This window comes from Chrysemys picta, chromosome 3 (assembly GCF_011386835.1).
Source record: "Chrysemys picta bellii isolate R12L10 chromosome 3, ASM1138683v2, whole genome shotgun sequence".
In the NCBI taxonomy this organism is placed as follows: domain Eukaryota; kingdom Metazoa; phylum Chordata; order Testudines; family Emydidae; genus Chrysemys; species Chrysemys picta.
Window position 1 is genome coordinate 176,540,097 of NC_088793.1, and position 17,349 is coordinate 176,557,445.

Genomic DNA, 17,349 nt, shown 5'->3' on the forward strand with positions numbered 1-17,349 from the left:
CATGTTCAGACGTAGCTAAAATCAAACGTTGGACCATCGTTACAGTCATGGTGTCACAGTGTTCACAAACGAGGTTGCTGGCTACACAAGGGAAGTAGCCTGTTGGGCTTGTCTGTACTGCAGTTTCTGTGAAGTTCCACCACTGTTCTAGCACAAGTGTAGCTCCGTTGGTCAAAGTGCTAGTGTAGACTGTCTGCTGGTATTTCTACCACTGTGTCACCATGATCTGCTCTGAACAGGGTCAAATAATGTGGTGGTAAAAGTGGCTCTGGCTGTTCTACACCAGCATCCCACTGTTAGTAGTAGCACTGGTGGAACTACCCTGGTGCTATAGCACTGTGGGGAAGGTTTGGTAAAATCCCAAGTGTAAACACACCCTAGCAGGGCCTCGCCTGAACCTGTTTCAGCTGAGACTTTCCAGATTCAAATAATTGAGTACCCAAATCCACTGTGCAGCTTTGAAAATCACAGGCTTTACCTCCTGCATAGTTCCCCTCAGACCTATTCCAGTCAGTTCCCCAAGAACTCAGCCGGACTCTGGTGTCATCATTCAGGTTCCTTTATTTGGCATACAGCAAAACTACACTGAGTTGATCAGACTCAAGTGTAGGGGGTTGGTCTAAGGTGTACCACACATCCAGAGTTACGCAGCAAACCACTTCCTTTATACGCATTTACACATTACATTACATTTACTATACATTGCATTACACGTTTTGGGATTGGCTGGTCACTTTGTAGGAAACAATCCCTGTACAGCATGTTCTGTCTGTGCACACGCTGTCCGTGTACAACTTACTCTTTACCTCATCTTTTGTTCTAGGCTTAATTTATCCATTCTTATCTTGTCCACTGTAAATGGTTCCCTATATGTTCCACCTTATTTTACCTAGTACAGCCATTCTGCCTCCAGCCTGCTGATTTATTTACCCCCCTAATTCTGTATCCTAAGAAAGGCCTCACCCATGTCCAATTCGTCCTGTAGTATAGTCCTTTCTATATTATCAAGAGCCGCTGTGCCATGGGGCAGTTCTTGAACATTGTGAATCACACTTTGATTTTGCTTTGTGGATTGGCTCAAACTGTATTATAACCTTATTCCCAAATTTTGCTTCAGCCTTGGACTTTTCAGATCCCCCAGCATAGTGTAGACAGAACTTCAGTGGGAGTTTTACCATTGACTTCCATGAAGCAGAGTTAGGTCAGCGCTGAATGCTTTTGAAAATTCCACTCTAAATATAAGAACATAAGAACGGCCATACTGGGTCAGATCAAAGATCCATCTAGCCCAGCATCCTGTCTTCTGACAGTGGCCACTGCCAGGTGCCCCAGAGGGAAGGAACAGAACAGGTAATCATCAAGTGATTCATCCTCTGTCACCCATTCCCAGCTTCTGGCAAACAGAGGCTAGGGACACAATCCCTGCCCATCCTGGCTAATAGCTATTCATGGATCTATCCTCCAAGAACTTACCCAGTTCTTATCTACTAATGAAAACTACTCTCCCTTCTAAACTGTAAGGATCTTATACTGCACTTTGATTTTATTTAGATATACCTTCTTGTATCTGCAATTACCACAGGCTGAGGACTTATTTTGGCAGCTTTTTTTTGTAAATAACCATTTAAAGAGGGGTTCATCATTTTAGAAATCTGAGAGAAAGGGAATAAAGATATAAAGCTGCAGTAGGAAGAGAGCCTGAGACATAAGCCCTTGTATCAAAGTCCTGGTATGAGGCCTGAGGCCTGGGCTAAAGTAATAGTCGAAGCTTTACTGATATAAAGCAAAGACAAGCTCTGAGCAAAAGGCAGGACCTGTTCACAGAATCTAGCAAGAACAGGGCTGATATTGAAGAAATACACATTCCTAAGAAATGGTAGGCACAGAGTACTCACACAGATACGTTCCGATACCAAGTGGCACCAAAACATCCCGATATTAAGGATGGTACAAAAACATTCCCCAAGAATAATAGGAACACACTGACTGCTCCTAAAAGATAAGGTCAGAATTACAGTGCATAATAAAAATGTTTTAATTGAACCAACATATACAAGGTGATGGGTGATAACTAGCCATGTCAGGGGGCAGTAACTAACTATGTTAGAGGGGCAGTATTAACTAGTTTGTATTGGGGGTATAAAGATGTATCTAAGAGGGAGTGTCTTTGTTTAGCCTAAGGAGGAACGGAAAGTCTTGCCGTTCACTGATCTGGTCCATTGTTACGGGCATACATGTATTAGTGGTCTGGTAGAATCTGTGGGATACTAGTACTGTGCTTGGTTGATAATAAACCTGGCCTGGTGCTTTCGTCTCTTGATGGATTTTGTGGTCTTTGGGTGGTTTGCTTGAGGTCTGCTGTGCCAGCTGTTTGCGCAGAGCTGTGGCAGCACACAGGGACAACACAGAAAGAACACACACATTTAGCCACACTGGTGACCCACGACTGCTGATCTGGTAAGTAAGCAAGCTATCCTCTGTAGGAATTGCGATCTAATATCTTGCATGCTTCTTTTTTAGGTGCTGGTTTATTTTTAACCATCACTTGGTTTCTTACTTGCCATTGCCTAATATCATGGCTCTCATCAAATGCTTGATTCATTATTTGCTGCTCTACAGCCTGTTGTGCTGCAGGTGCTCCTTAGACTGTACCCAACCAATATTTGAGACTGTTTTTTAGGTGGTTGTTGCCAGTGTTTTTGTAGTTTCCCAATCTGGGGGGTACACAGCAGGAGTCTGATACTGTAGCCAGATGTCATTCCAAAAAGCACCAGCTGCACACAGTTTAAGCAGGTAAAACTGTAACCAAGAGGAGTGACAATGAGAAGTTTTCTGTAATGCACTCATCTCAAGGTGAACGCTTCCATCTGTTATAGACAACTGTGATGTGCTGCTATTGAATAAGATGTAAAAATGAGATCCTGATGACTTGCTGTCAATAAAATTCTTATCGCACTTTTTGCTGCAGGATGGGTTTTAATCTAAGACTCAGTTGTTCTCAACCAGTGTTACATGTACCCCGGCGGTACGCAGAGGTCTTCCGGCGGATATATCAACTCATCTAGATATTTGCTAGTTTTACAACAGGCTCCATAAAAAGCACTAGCAAACTCAGGATAAAATTTCATGCAGACAATTACTTATTTATTATACTGAAATGTAAGTTCAATATTTATATTCCAATTGATTTATTTTATAATTATATGGTTTAAAATGAGAAAGTTAAGCAATTTTTCAGTAATAGATTGCTGTGACACTTTTGTATTTTTATGTCTGATTTTGTAAGCAAGTCGTTTTTAAGTGAGGTGAAAATTGGGGGCCTGCAAGACAAATCAGACTCCTTAAAGGGGTACAGTAATCTGAAACGGTTGGAAGCCACTGGCTAGGTCATTGGTTGTCAACCTTTCCAGACTACTGTACCTTTTTCAGGAGTCTGATTTGTCTTGCATACCCCAAGATTCACCTCACTTAAAAACTACTTGCAAAATCAGACATAAAAATACAAAAGTGTCACAGCGCACTATTACTGAAAAATTGCTTTCTTTCTCATTTTGTCTGTATGAAATTTTAGTTTGTACTGACTTCGCTAGTGCTTTTTATGTAGCCTGTTGTAAAACTAGTAAAATATCTAGATGAGTCGATGTACCCTGTGGAAGACCTCTGCGTACCCCCAGGGGGTAGGTATACCCCTGAATGAAAACCTCTGATCTCGGTGACCTGACCAGATTCCAGTTTGGTTCATTACACACTATCTGTCTAAATTTGCCTTGTAATTTTAATTGGATATAGTTGTGACGGGGTTCCTAGGTGCAGCCTGGACTGTAGGACTGCTGAGCCCTCTGTCCCACCAATCTGGGCTCCCTCTCACACTGTGATGTTGTTGGCAAGCTACTAACCTTTGGCAGGTACTGCACTTACACAGACATCCAAGGACTCACCCCACTGAGTTACATGAATGCTTCTCCCAGCCACTCATGAACCAACAATAGAGAGGCTCCAGCCAGTTCCCCCCAGTTCCCCAGCCTTGCTCCCCTAGAATATACGATCTTGCCCTGATCAGAAGCCTGCCTAATGTAAGTTCATTAACCAGTATGTCCCTCCCTTGATGTGGAGAGGATATACACTAGCCTTTGTAAACTGAGCTGAAATTTCCCAAGCAATGCAACCAAAACACACTGTTTTAGGTAAAATATAAAACCAATTTATTAACTACAGAAAGGTAGATTTTAAGTGATTATAAGTAGTAAGTGTAGAGATCAAAATTGGTTACCTAAATTAAATTCACAGTCTGAGTTCTATAAACTAAACAGGATATTAATCGAGGAGTGTCTCATCCTGATAGGTCAAACAGGTCACAAATCTTCAGTGCACAGGCTGTAACTCTCCTCCAGCCCGGGACCATCTGCCCTAGTTCAAAGTCTTTGTCCTCCAGACGTGTTTCCAGGTGTTGAGTTGTGGGGGGAGTGAGGCCAAGTGATGATGTCACTCTCCTTTTATGGTTTCTTCCAGCTTACTGGAAAGATCTTTTGGTGTGACGTGAATCAAGCAACCTCCCTTGTATACGTGCGCTCTCTGAGAAGTCTTCATTGTACACAGTTCCTGGGACAGCCATTGGGAGTGTGGATTTCTTTTAATGGGCCATCAGTGCTTCCGACTACTCCATTGTAGTACCTGAAAGGCTGGTTTTGGGTGTTCCTAACCTCACAACATATTTCAATAACACACACACACACACACACACACACACAGCAAAACTTCATAACTTCACATATAATGATAGCACATACAATCCAACAGGATATGAATGTTCAACAGAACAAGACTTTCAAAATGATACCTCATAAAGCATACGTCGTATATAACATATCAAAATTATATGACAGTGGTGAATATAGGGGTTCCAGGGTATTGCTTTGAGGTACAGAGTGCCACAACAGTATCTTTCATTTCCCATCCTAATATTCAGTGTGCATTGTGAAACCATGAGATTTTATTTGTAAAATGCTTTGAGATCTATTTGCATGAAATGCACTATCTACGTACAATATTGTTATCATTAAACAGGACCAGTGGGTTTCAGTACCTAGCTAGAGTGTGTTGTGTTATTAAATAGTGCTTCATTGGCATCAGATATAAGCCATAATACACCAAAGCCCCAATACAGCCATAACTTGTCAACATTTTTCTTTAAATTGTCCACAAATAGTCATAAAACATTCTTTAAAATGGCTATTCAAATGTCTATTTTGGAGTAAAATATTGCCATCTTTGTGGCTAAATCCAAGTCAGCTCATTAATGCCAATATGCATCGCTCCGTCCATCCATTTTCAGGCAAAAATAGCACTGCTTACGGTCTTTTTTGTTTGTTTTTTAATTTGTTTTTGTTAACTTTTCTACGCCCTGATCAAGGAAATCACTTAAGCATACACTTACATGAGACTAACCCCAGTGAAGTCAGTGGGACTACTCAGATACTTAGGTGTGTGCTCGAGTGCTTTCCTGGACTGACACCCTAGATTGATGAACACCAACCCTATAATGAGATTTGCTTGCTGAGCTTTTTGTTGTATTTTTTGGTGTGGGTGCGGAATGATATTTGATGTGAGGTAGAAAAAAAAAAAGCAGCCAAACAGAATCTTTGCTCATTTTGCACTCTTACTGCTTTCACACACACACTGGGTCAGATTTACCTCTGTGTGTGTTTAAAAAATATAAGATTTTATTGAATTCCATTCTTGTACTGACCCTCAAAAAGGCAGACTAAGGTCCTGCTCCTGCATCTGGAGAGCTCATTGCAAGATTAAGGCCAGAGTTAGAAACTTCCTGAAGCTTCCCGTCCCTGACAAACCCAAACCATATTTTCTGTTTAGAGGGGAGCAAATTCACAGCAAATGACTTGCTCAAAATATTTCACCTTTTTTTAATTGTTTCTGAGCAGCATGTGATTTTCACACCTGCATTATTTATTCTAAATTATTTCTGTCTGTAAATTGTCTATGAGCAGATCATTGTGAGAATTCATGATTTGAAATATGATGATTAGTTTTGATTGGACAGAAGGTCATGCAATGTGGGTCTGTTCCCTCACTGGATGAGCACAACTCCTTGAATGAAGTTTTTAGTGTGAATACTCATGATTACAAATATGTAATTTGTTTCCCACAAATATCTTTTGATAACTGTTAACCTGTTGCTGTTTTCTCAAACATTTCTGCCATTAAACTTCTTTGTTAGAATGTTTGTGGAATGTAACATGGAAGGAGCAGGAACATGGTTGAAGCCAATTAGCTTTAAAATTCAATGAAATGTTCATAGAAAAAGTCTTGCTGTAGGTGCCCAGCTCTTCTTTCTCTTTGTTTTAATGAGTGTAGGGTTTACCTCTACAGGAAAGTTATACCAATATAAACTAAACTGTGAATTTAAACTGCTTTAGTTAGACTAGCATAACCTCCCATGTGGTCACTCTTACTCCAGTATAAATATACCTTTTTCTTTAACTTATGTCACTTTGGAACGGGGGGGAATGCCACTCTTATTCAGGAATCAGAATATTCACCTGGAGAGTTATACCAGTATAACTACAGCAATTTAACTATAGAGGTATACCTTTACTGTAGTCACTGGTAAAAGTTTCCAGGATAGACAGCTCCTAACCCCCTCACCCTGCCTACTCTCAGTGATACAGCATTTAAACATAACCAAAAAGGAGTAGTCATTTAAGAACATCACGCAAGCTCAGTTTAATACAAACCAGTACAGTGTGTACACAAAAAGAGGAGCAGCATCTGTTTTATAAATATGATCCATGAAAGGCTTCCAAATGTCTCCTCTGTTCTTCAAATGTGAATGTGATTTTCTCATAGGAAGCCATCTGGGATAGGCATGCTAACAACTCTGCCTCATTCAGAGTGCCATTGTTTTTCCTATGCCTCAGAGTGACTTGCTTTATGTCGTTAGGCTAACTTTGGAATGATTATCCTTTTTATTTTCTATTCTTTTAAAAAGAGTTTGTTGCATAGCAGATGTGCATCACAAGTGGTCTGGTTTAAACATGCTGCTTTTGCCTTCCTGTTAGAAACATCGTGAAAGGAATGAGAGACCTGCGAGAAGTATTACGGACTGTGGAAACAAAAGCTACTCAGAGCTTCAAAATGGTAAGGAAATGTATGGAAGGGTTTAAAAATGGGAAGTCAGTTTAATCTGCTTTGCGGATAGTTTATTTCTTAATCATTGCTGTGGAACAAGATTCCCCCAGCCCTCCTCCGACTGATGCCCTTGTTGGACATTGTGGTGACACATTTAATTCAGACACACAAGCCCAACAGACACACCTGAGCAGGTGGGTATTTTCTCTGCCTCTCTTTTGAAAGCATTGTTCTGTTCAGTGTATTTTTTTATTTGTAGGTTATTTAATTTTATTTTGCACACCAAAACAATTGTAAGGTGAAACAAAATATGTCCTGTATTTCTGGCATCCCTGGATTATCCAACTGATAATGTCTGTCTTAGTCTCTCTTTCACACTCAGACGCACGTACGCTTTTTCACATTAATAGATAGCAGTGCTATGTATTTGAATCTTTTTTCCCTCCTGGAACTTCCAGTGCTTTTGGATTTAAGGTGGTGCATTTTCTCTCTGTGAAGCACTCTGTTGAACAGTGTAATTGGGGATGATACTTGGGGATAGCCATTTTTGTGTGCTGCCTTTCCAAGGGCCTCTTACAAATGGACACATCAGAATTTACTTGTGCATGTTAGAGAGCAGCCAGAGACTGTCTCAAGTTATGGAGGGTTTGTTCTTGGGGGAGCTGATAGTTTATTCGGAGGTTTATATTTGTGTGTGCTTCAATTGTAATATTAAAAATATGGAACATGGGGAAGTAGCAGGGACATTATTGATGTGCATCATTAACCAGTGGCTAGCCCTGAAATGGGAGACTTTCTGGTACTTGTCATAACTCATATAGCATGGCTAGGTGGAAAAAGGCCACTTCTCAGGAATGGATGTCAGTCAGTCAAAGTTTGGATCTGTCCTATTGTTCTCATTCAGGGCTTTGTCTCCCAGCAATGGCTGGTAGTCACCCAAATATATGATTAATGTTAACTGGCCTCTACTTAATAAGACTGCTGTTACCCATGCTATTGGTCATGGACGAAGACCCTTAAACCTGGAAAGTCATGGTCTTGTGTGTTACTGAGACCTGGATGACTAAACTGGCCTTGTGTTGGTTCAACTTTGTCTGTCTGTCCATATATTCGATCCAAAATGAGTCCAGGAAAGGCTGAGGAAGAGATGTGGCTGTGCTTTTGACCTATGATTTTAGGTTCAGGAGATACCAAGGTCCCAAGGGTGGTCTGATCTGAATGTGTCCACCTACCATACAGATCCAGGGCTAAAATTAATGAGTATAATGGACATGTACAGAATGAGTGTTCCAGGTGTGTTCCTGATTGAGTCCATGTCCGGTCTGGTCCCTATTCACCGACATGTCGTTCTGGAACTTCTCTGTCCACTCTGACAATGTCTCTTCTGTGTCAGCTCAAGATCTCTAGGTCACCAGGTGGTTTCTAGCTTATTCCATACTCTCAGGAGCTTAACTTTGTGCGGGGCATGGAAATGGGTGTTTTTAAAAAATGACACAGTTGAAATGGTCCCATCACTTTCCAGACCAAGATCAGAATTCTGGGGGATTTTATTGCTCAACCATAACATTGCTCTGTTGAAGGGCTGATGAGCATAACCATTTCTTGTCCCCAATCTCTGACACAGTGGTACTTGGATGCTGCCTTCCCTGTACTGCAGGGTGAGCTGTGCCGCATAGGAGAGATTAATCCCCGGGGGAAGATTAAGAGGTGTTTATACCACTATACCATTGGACTTTTTAAAAAAATGAGCTGTTGAGAGGGGATTAGGGTAGGAATATACTTACTTAAACTAGTTTTTCAAACACTAAAATTAAACACATGAGCATATTTCGCTTGTAGGCTGACAATGTACTCGAAGCATAATGATGCTCTTTTAGCCAAAGGCAGTAATAATATAAATCAGAGACTTGGATTGTTCTAATTTGTTTGGTTTTATTCAAAACAAAAGTGAAGCTAATTTACAGTGCTACTGCACTGTACATTAAAGTCAAAGCAGACTCCAAGCATTGGGGGCCTGTCGCTTCTGAGCTGTTTTATCCCAATCATAGTCATAGTTTCATGCAGAGCTGCAGAGATCTTACTGATACCAGTGCAGTTTTCTTATCCCCAGGGCTTTAGAAAGAAATGTCGGAGAGTTGGCTCCTGAGGGTGAAACTGACTAAATGATTGTATGCTGAGATGATAAAATGATATTGGCTAATATCACTGTACCATAGGGTATTTTGCTCAGGTTTACATGTTATAAAAAGTATAGAAAAGGCTGGTTACTAGCAGATAGTTTTCCGTCATTTGTCAGTGCATGAAGGTATGAAGGCTCCAAGGAGTTATGTGGAGCAGTATTTTTCCATAGCAATACCAGCCATTCACATCAGTTTGCAATTATCTGGATATAGAAATGAAACCTTCCTTTCCAGTTTTCAAGAAACACTGCACATTATTGATATTGCATCTTAACTAACAAGATGATGTCCTTGTGTGACGAGATGGTCAAAAAGGAAACAATAAAAGTCCTCTGCAGCAACAGGTTTTTGTTTTGTTGGCAGTCTGGTAATAGGAACTTTCCATAGGTATAGATAAACTAGATTGAGATTGGAGAGGTCATTCCTACTATTTTGACATTAGAATACATCGTGGGGAGCAACTAGGACTCACATATTAGGATTTATAGGTATACTTACCTTATATGTAAAACATACTAATGTGGCAGGCCTAGTTGCTCCCCACCATGAATTTTATATGTAATATTGTGTGTGTGAGAGTACATATATGTGTTATAATCTGCATATGTTCTATGCAAAAACCAATGGGATGCATTGGATACATTTGAACAAAAAGGCAGGAAATGCCAGAATAAAGGTTCCTCCGATTCACTTCAGCTTGCTCACAACATTGTATCTCCTGGACCAGATGGTGACATGCCCTTATGTTGTTGGAGTGAGGGTGGGAGATGCGTAAGGTACCTTTGTCCCATGTACTGCCCTAGGAAGGGCATGTCACAATTCCCATCCCTGCATAAAGTTTTTGTTTTGTTCTGAAGTTATTTAGGAGAAAAAGAGTAGTAATACTCAAATAGGTTGTTTCTCTTTCACTGTTGTATAATTCAAACAGCTGAAGGGATTGTCCTTTAAATGTAAAAAAAAAATTATATATATATATTTATATATATATATATATTTTCCCCCCTGTGGGCTGAGACAAGGATGGAATTTTTCAAACTGAGAAAGCTACGAATGTGGTTAGAGCCAACTACTTGTTGTGTAGCTGGGGCCTGAAATATCCATGGAGGAATCACTTCTCACTTGCCTGATTGAACATGTCCCTTTTCTTCCAGAAGTCCTCTTACTTTTTCTCTGCCACTTTAGAATGGACCATCCAAACTTCTAGGGCCTGATTTTCAGAGGATCTGAGCACCTGCAGCTCCTAGTGACTTCAGTTGGACTGTTAGTGCTCAGAACCTCTGAAAGTCAGGTCCCGAGTGTGTTTTGTACTCATGTTTCCTGTGTGAAGACATGCCCCCTGCATGTGAAAGCCTTTGTAAGGTGCTTTCTGTTGATCTGTAGACAGCTGCCAAACAGCTAGCCGAAGTGCTCCTCCACTCCTTGAGTGAAGATTGTTACTGGAGCCCCTTATCTGATCCTCTACCTGAGTTCATGAACAAGGAAGATAACTCTTACGTTAGCAGTCTTCTTCGGCGGAGACCCCAGCTATACACAGGAGACAAGTAAGCTCAGCTCTTTATTTTGGTTTCCACTCTGAGAGGAAAAAGTGTGGCTGAAGTGTCCCTGAATGCCAACTTGGCTACTGACCCTGTAGTCTTGTTGATTTTATTTATTTATTTTAACTTCTAATCAAAATGCCTTATGAAAAACCCTGACCTAAATCTGGAGTATGTAGTTATTTCCCATGAATGGAGAATATCTGACTAAATAGCCATCTCAATTGTGGAATGGGTCAAAATAGTCCATTTTAGAATACGCACTAGAGCTTTTAATTGTGTGGCTCTGAAAAAGAGGGTATTATATAGCAAATGAATCATAGATGAGATGTTTCAAGTTACTGGTCCTCTTGTGACATTAAAAATAGAGACTGGTGGGCTAATTCCTGATCTTGTTTATAAAAAAAGTTTTTGTCTTTCAGCCTGTACTGCCCTCAAGACAACATAGAAGAGGCTCTTCTCCTTCTGTTAATCAGTGAATCTATGGTAAGCCAAAATGAGTATTTAGTAATGATAGCAATAAGGGGTATCTAGCATTTGTGTGTCAAGTCTTCTGGAAGTTTTTGTAAACTGCAATGAATCCACATGATTACAGAATCTCCCCCAGACACCTGGAAATAAATAAGTCAGTAGTAAGGCAGGAACCAATTGTCTTCTCTTAATGACTCAGATTTTATTATTGCTTATTAAATGGATATTCAGTGAAGGGCTGAGGGATCCTTCAAGAAAAGAATGATTTGCCAATATTGTGGTTTAGAAAATAACGTTTCTACTCCTGATATTGCTGAAATGCAGTTTGTAGGAGATTATTAGGAAGGGAAAACAAACAGTTTCCTCTCCACACAGGCTTTTTTACAAACCTTCTCGTGTTTACAAATGACAATTTTGCAGGCAACAAATGAGTTGAGTGTGCAACTCAAATTAATGAGGGATCTGCTATGCTTTGACTCACAAGGCGTATTTGTTAAAAAGTACACATTTTTGTGAAAAAAGTGCATTAGTCTGTTTGGGGGCAACTGTAATTGGCAAATCTAATCTTTGCAGGTTTTCTGTACTGTTTGATATGGTGATAAAATAAATATTTCCTTTATTAAAGGCTGCAAAAATTGGTATTGTCTGATAACTGTTAGCACCAGAGCAACTTTGCAGAGAAGTACACTACAGACATATGAACGTTTTTTAAAAACCCAACTTTTTTAAAGGGAAAACTTCATAAACAAGTAATGCAGAATTAAATAAGTTACCTTTGGTAAATTCAAAGCTAAGCACCGATGTATACATATATTTTTAAATTACTTGGGAATGAAAAGAATGGTAAGAGAATGTGACCAGACCCAGCCAAGACCTTATGCGTCTCAGTACTCATATTGACTTTGTTGGGACTAATGAGCTTAAAGTAAAGCATGCACTTAAATGCTTAGCAGGACTGGATCTGAGCTGTGTGAAACAGAACTTCTATGTCCACCATAGTCGCATTGGATTTCTGACACCCTTTTCCTAAACCCTGCCCTGATATTTACCATTGTAAGTCTACAGATTTACCTTTTTGAACTTCTCTGTGAATTTGTTGGTCATAAAAATGGAGGACTAGTAATAGTGTCTAAAGCCAGGCATAATGCAGATATGTGCTGCTCAGCCTTTGCAATGTTCAGTAGTCTGTCCGTGCACCTTAGTCTTTATCTGAAACATCCCTACTCTTCCAGCCCTGAATGGCCTTTGACTAGCTGCAGTCATAGTGAATAAGGGATTTGTGTTATGTGCACAGCATTCTTAATGGACCACATGGAAACCACCAGGTTTATAACTTATATTTATAACCATTATAACTTCAGCTATATGTGAACTCAAGTCTCTTAACGAAGAAAAACAAATAAAAAAAAATCCTCTCTACAGAAGAGTATCAAGTAACCTTTAATGTTTTGCATCCTCTTAGACCCTGGAAAATAGCTTTTCCTCATTAATGTTGTCCAACTCATTTAAATGACTGTACAATAGGTATTATTATTTATGTAGCAGTTCAGGTGTGTTGTGTGCTTTTAAATACCCCATAACAATACTGGCCCTTGCCCCAAAACAGTCCGTTTACAAAACTTTACAGTCTAAACAGACAGCTCACAGACAAACAAGAGAGGGAGAGGATACAGTGTATTTTTTTCCTCTCCTTTTTAATTACAGCCTCTGGATCTTTCAGTAACGAACCGTGACTCTTTATGACCTTTCTTCATTTCCCACCAATCATCAAGTCTTCCTCTTCCCTCCACACAAACCCCTGGAAAAAATGACAGCTCTAGCATTGCCTGCTCCAAACATTCAAAAACAATGAGTCAGGCCCCCAAAAGCCATGAGATTGGCTTAAAAATTGTGAGCTTTTTAAAAACAATACTAGCTTTGGGGCTTTTTTATTGGCTCTCTGAGCTGTCTGAAGGCACAGTTGCTTCGTGTTTCCAATCTTTTCTCCGCAGCCACAAGTGCTAGAAACCTTTTTCTTTTGGTAACTGAAAGCTGAGATTCTCTTTGAATCATTGGACTCCAGAAGCTAGGGCTTTAAGAAAGGCAGCAGATATTTTGAGACTTGTGATAAAATCACAGTAGTTGGCAACACTGCAGCTTGCTAAGGTTTAGGCCTGCTGTCTATGGAAGAAGGGAGCAGGCTTTTGGAGCAGTGAAGATGTTGACCACTAAGAGTAGCTTTCTCCTAGTGTCACCCTCTGTAGGCCATCCCTGGGGAGGTCCTGCCTTATGTGGTCAGTGGGACTTGGGGAGATGCCTCACACGCCTGGTACACCAGAGTCTAAAAGAGGAGAAAGAAAGTAATGTCTTATTTGACACAGAATGCACACACTGCTGTATCATTTGGCAAATAGGCTCCATAGCAGAGTGCTACAGGAGAAGCAGGGTGAAAACAGCAATGTAGAGACACTGTGTTGCTCCTTCTTTAAGAGTAAATGAACAGACAAGTGTTTTGCTTGTTGCTGTTTTAAAGAATATATATGACAAATAAATAGAAATGCAACCACAGGAAAAAGTTGTCTAGCAGAAATAGTGGCTGCACGCTGATGCCCAAAAGATCTAAGTGACCCGTGGACATTTTTCCTGTAGTTCTCCCATTCAGCTACTAACAAGGGGAAATCTTGCTAAGTTTATGACATAATGTGAGATCTTGGCCATGGCAGCCTGGCTGCAGGCTAGTTGGAGGGGTGGCTGTGTTTTTTAATTTACTGAAGCCTAGGGGAGTAAGTTAACGAGAGACAAAGCCTCCCCCTTGATTGTAAAGCTAACCACTGTGAATAATACACATTCACTTTCCTACAGAGTGGAAAATGACAGTGATATATCTCCGCATGCCAGTGAGCACAGGGCTCTTGTGTTTCTGGCTGCTTTAGTCTTTCTTTCAGTATTTACCGTAATCAACTCTCAAGATTAACAAAAATGTACAATGAGGTTGACTCATCGGGAGCAATCCAATCGCACACACAGCTTAGGGTGCTTTGTTTCCCCTCTAACCTATCTCCTGGAGTGCTATCCATTCCAGCACGTTACAGTAAAAGCTATGTTTTCTGGCACTTTATCAACCACAAAGCTCTATTAACCGGCATTTCTGATATCTCCCAATACAAATCTTCAATCTAATAACCGGGACTAGTATACTGCCCAGGAGGTTATGCAGTTGCACATTCTGCACTCTTTTATGTAAGCAAGCTGATATCAGGGATTTATTTAAAAAAAGCAGCTCCCAGGGAGTGTCATAGGGTCATTACAGATTCAGCCCAAACTCCTACCCCTTCTACATCTACAGTGATAATTGATGTTGATAATGATGACCCTGGGGCACTGCAAGATCCCGAAGTGAAAGCTTAAATTATGTTCAGTCTCGTTTTAGTGTTTAAGTTTATTTTTAGTGATCTGGGTGTACGCCAGGCACTGCCCATAGTGATATGTAGTGTCATAAGATAACCTACTGTATAGAAAACTTTACCTGTATACAACTAAGTGCTTCAAGAAACCAACCGTTCCGCAGTGCAGTACTGCTACTGGATTGGAGTACCTGTATACTATTTTATACTTTATTCATTTTATTGTATTCTAATTATTTGAAAATTGGTATTCCATTGGTAAGTATAACTCTTAGTTAACTGGAATTTTTGATTTAACCTGCACCTCCATTCCTCCAACATGCTGGATAACAAAGCTTTTACTGTATTTAGAAGGTACAGAATGGCCATGTCACTGCTCTTCTCTGCAGGACTCTCTTGGGGAAAATGTCTGCTCTGAGTATGAATGTTCCTGTGTCTCTTGCTCCTCTGGGTGTTGTGGTGGGGCAAGGGCAGAAAGAAGGGGGAAGGGCAGAGAGAAGGGAAAACAATGGTGGCTTGAGGGCTGATATAGGCAGACACCTGGGAGTCACAAAGGAGAACCGTGGAGCAGGCATGGGGAGGCAAGAGGGATCCAGAGGGAAAGAGGGGGGGTAAAATGCTTTTTCAAAGAATAATTTTTCAAGTAACTGATGAGGGGAGGGTGCCATTGTTTGGGGGTGGGGGGGTTTCTACGTATTCTGATGAAGTTTAGATTATTTGTCTCTCCCTTTCTGTCACCTTTCTAACCTTTCATTCACCCAAATGAACCCCTGGCTATGTGGTGGCCCCAGGACACCTCCATTGTTACAAGAACTTTCCCTGGCAAAAGCTTTCACATTAAAGCCCCCATGGGCTTGATCCTCCGTTCACTGAAGGAAATGGCAAAACTCCCATTGTCTTTAATGGTGGAGAATCAGGGCTTATGACAGTGTCCTCACTTTTTTCTTTCCTCTTATCATGTTTGCTTCTGAGAGTAATTTTAAAAGGAATCTTTTTCCTCATTTCAATAAAAAGGAGGATGACTTCTAATTGTAACTGGGCATTATGAAGTATTACATTGACTGTGTCTCTGAGCCAAAGTGTGTGATAGTTTTTTGGATTGCAAAATAGCACAATTTACAAGTAACACAGAAACTTTTTCTTTTTAAACTAGGAAATACCATATTCAGAATATATATCACTTCACATCTGAGGTTCAGTTTCCTCTGGAAATGATCTCAATTGTGTTCCTACGTGCTTCCTTTCTCGTTGAAAATGGGAATCTAATTTTCATGATAAGCAAAGGTATTCTAGCCTGATTGTTGAGTTTGCCAGATGTCCTTTCCAATGCCAGCTGATATTAAGTTAGTTACCAGAGTTGACAACAATATCCTCTTCAAAGAATCCATAGAAATAGACCAGACAGCCTAAAGATTACTGCAAATCACAGAGCCTATTGTGCTTGTTTGTTTAAGAATTGAAGGCCTAATTCTCATCCTCTTTGCACTGATCTTCATTGAAAATGTACAATAGCATACATACATCTCTCAGGCGTGTGGGAAATCCCCCCTCCTCCCCCCCCGAGGGACATAGCTATGCCAACTTAACCCTCCAGTATAGACAGCATTAGGTCAATGGAAGAATTCTTCCATCAACCTAGCTACTGCCTCTCTGGGAAGTGAATTTTCTACAGCGACAGGAGATCCCCTTCCTTTTGATGTAGGTAGTGTCTACACTGAAGTGCTACAGGTAGTGTCTGCAGCTGTGCTGCTGTTGCATTTTAAGTGTAGACATTGCCCAAGTAACAGTACATGGGCTTCCTAAAGGGGAGATCTGCTGCCTGTGGGGGGAAGACATCTTCCCTTCAGAACCAGAAGGATCAATGGGGCTTTCCTGTGGCCATCAATCAGCCGGAGAGCTGTAGAACCCTTTGGGCTGAGATATGCCCACCATGTATGGCAGGATTTGGCAGGTTGATCAGTATAGCTGTAACTCCACCAATCCAGTCCTTCCCCTAATTAAACCCACCCAAAACACTTACCCTGCATTTCTGTATAGTGCTCCCTGGCATCTTGCCCCACCCTGCCTCGGAGTGGGCTCCCCATATCCTGCTACCCACACCCTCGCGTAGTGGAATGGTACTGGTTCTGTTGCCAGCCAGGCATTCTGTGCTGGTGGGAGGGAAGAGCGAGTCAGGCAGGATTTTCCCTTAATGTAATTGTATTTATTTTAATAACAATTCTCTGGAGTATTTTTTGTACTGTAATTGGCCTCACTGGCCAAAGGTTTCTCAGAGCCAGGAATGGAACATTTTCTGTTAGCTTTTGTGTGTTTATTTTAAAGTAATTTTTTAGCTGTTTATTTACATTTCGAATTTATTCCACTCTTGAGTTTGAGATTTAAAGCACAGCTTAAATCGCCTTTATTGAGTCCTTGGTAGTGTCCGCTTTTGTGGTAAGAGGCTGTATTACAGCATAGTCTCTCCCCGGTGGCTCTGGATCAACAGAACATAGCAAGACTGTCTGCTCATGAATGGGGCAGGGTAACTTAGATTGATTTGGCTTTCTGCTCCGTCTTCTCTATCATATTGGAAATTAAACTGCCTGTATCCAAGACTAATAAATTCAATGCTATCATCCACTCTCATCTCTGATT

At 40.7% G+C, this 17,349-nt stretch overlaps 1 protein-coding gene across 5 annotated transcripts in view; it reads left to right on the top strand.

The window, feature by feature from the left end:
• TTC7A (tetratricopeptide repeat domain 7A) overlaps positions 1–17,349 on the top strand; it is a 280,895-nt gene that overhangs the window by 50,492 nt on the left and 213,054 nt on the right. For all 5 annotated transcript variants that reach the window (XM_065589566.1, XM_065589568.1, XM_005311464.5 and 2 more), the window contains 3 exons: positions 7,077–7,155; positions 10,707–10,867; positions 11,284–11,347. In XM_065589566.1, the coding sequence (XP_065445638.1) occupies positions 7,077–7,155; positions 10,707–10,867; positions 11,284–11,347 (304 nt within the window). The remainder of the gene's footprint in view (positions 1–7,076; positions 7,156–10,706; positions 10,868–11,283; positions 11,348–17,349) is intronic.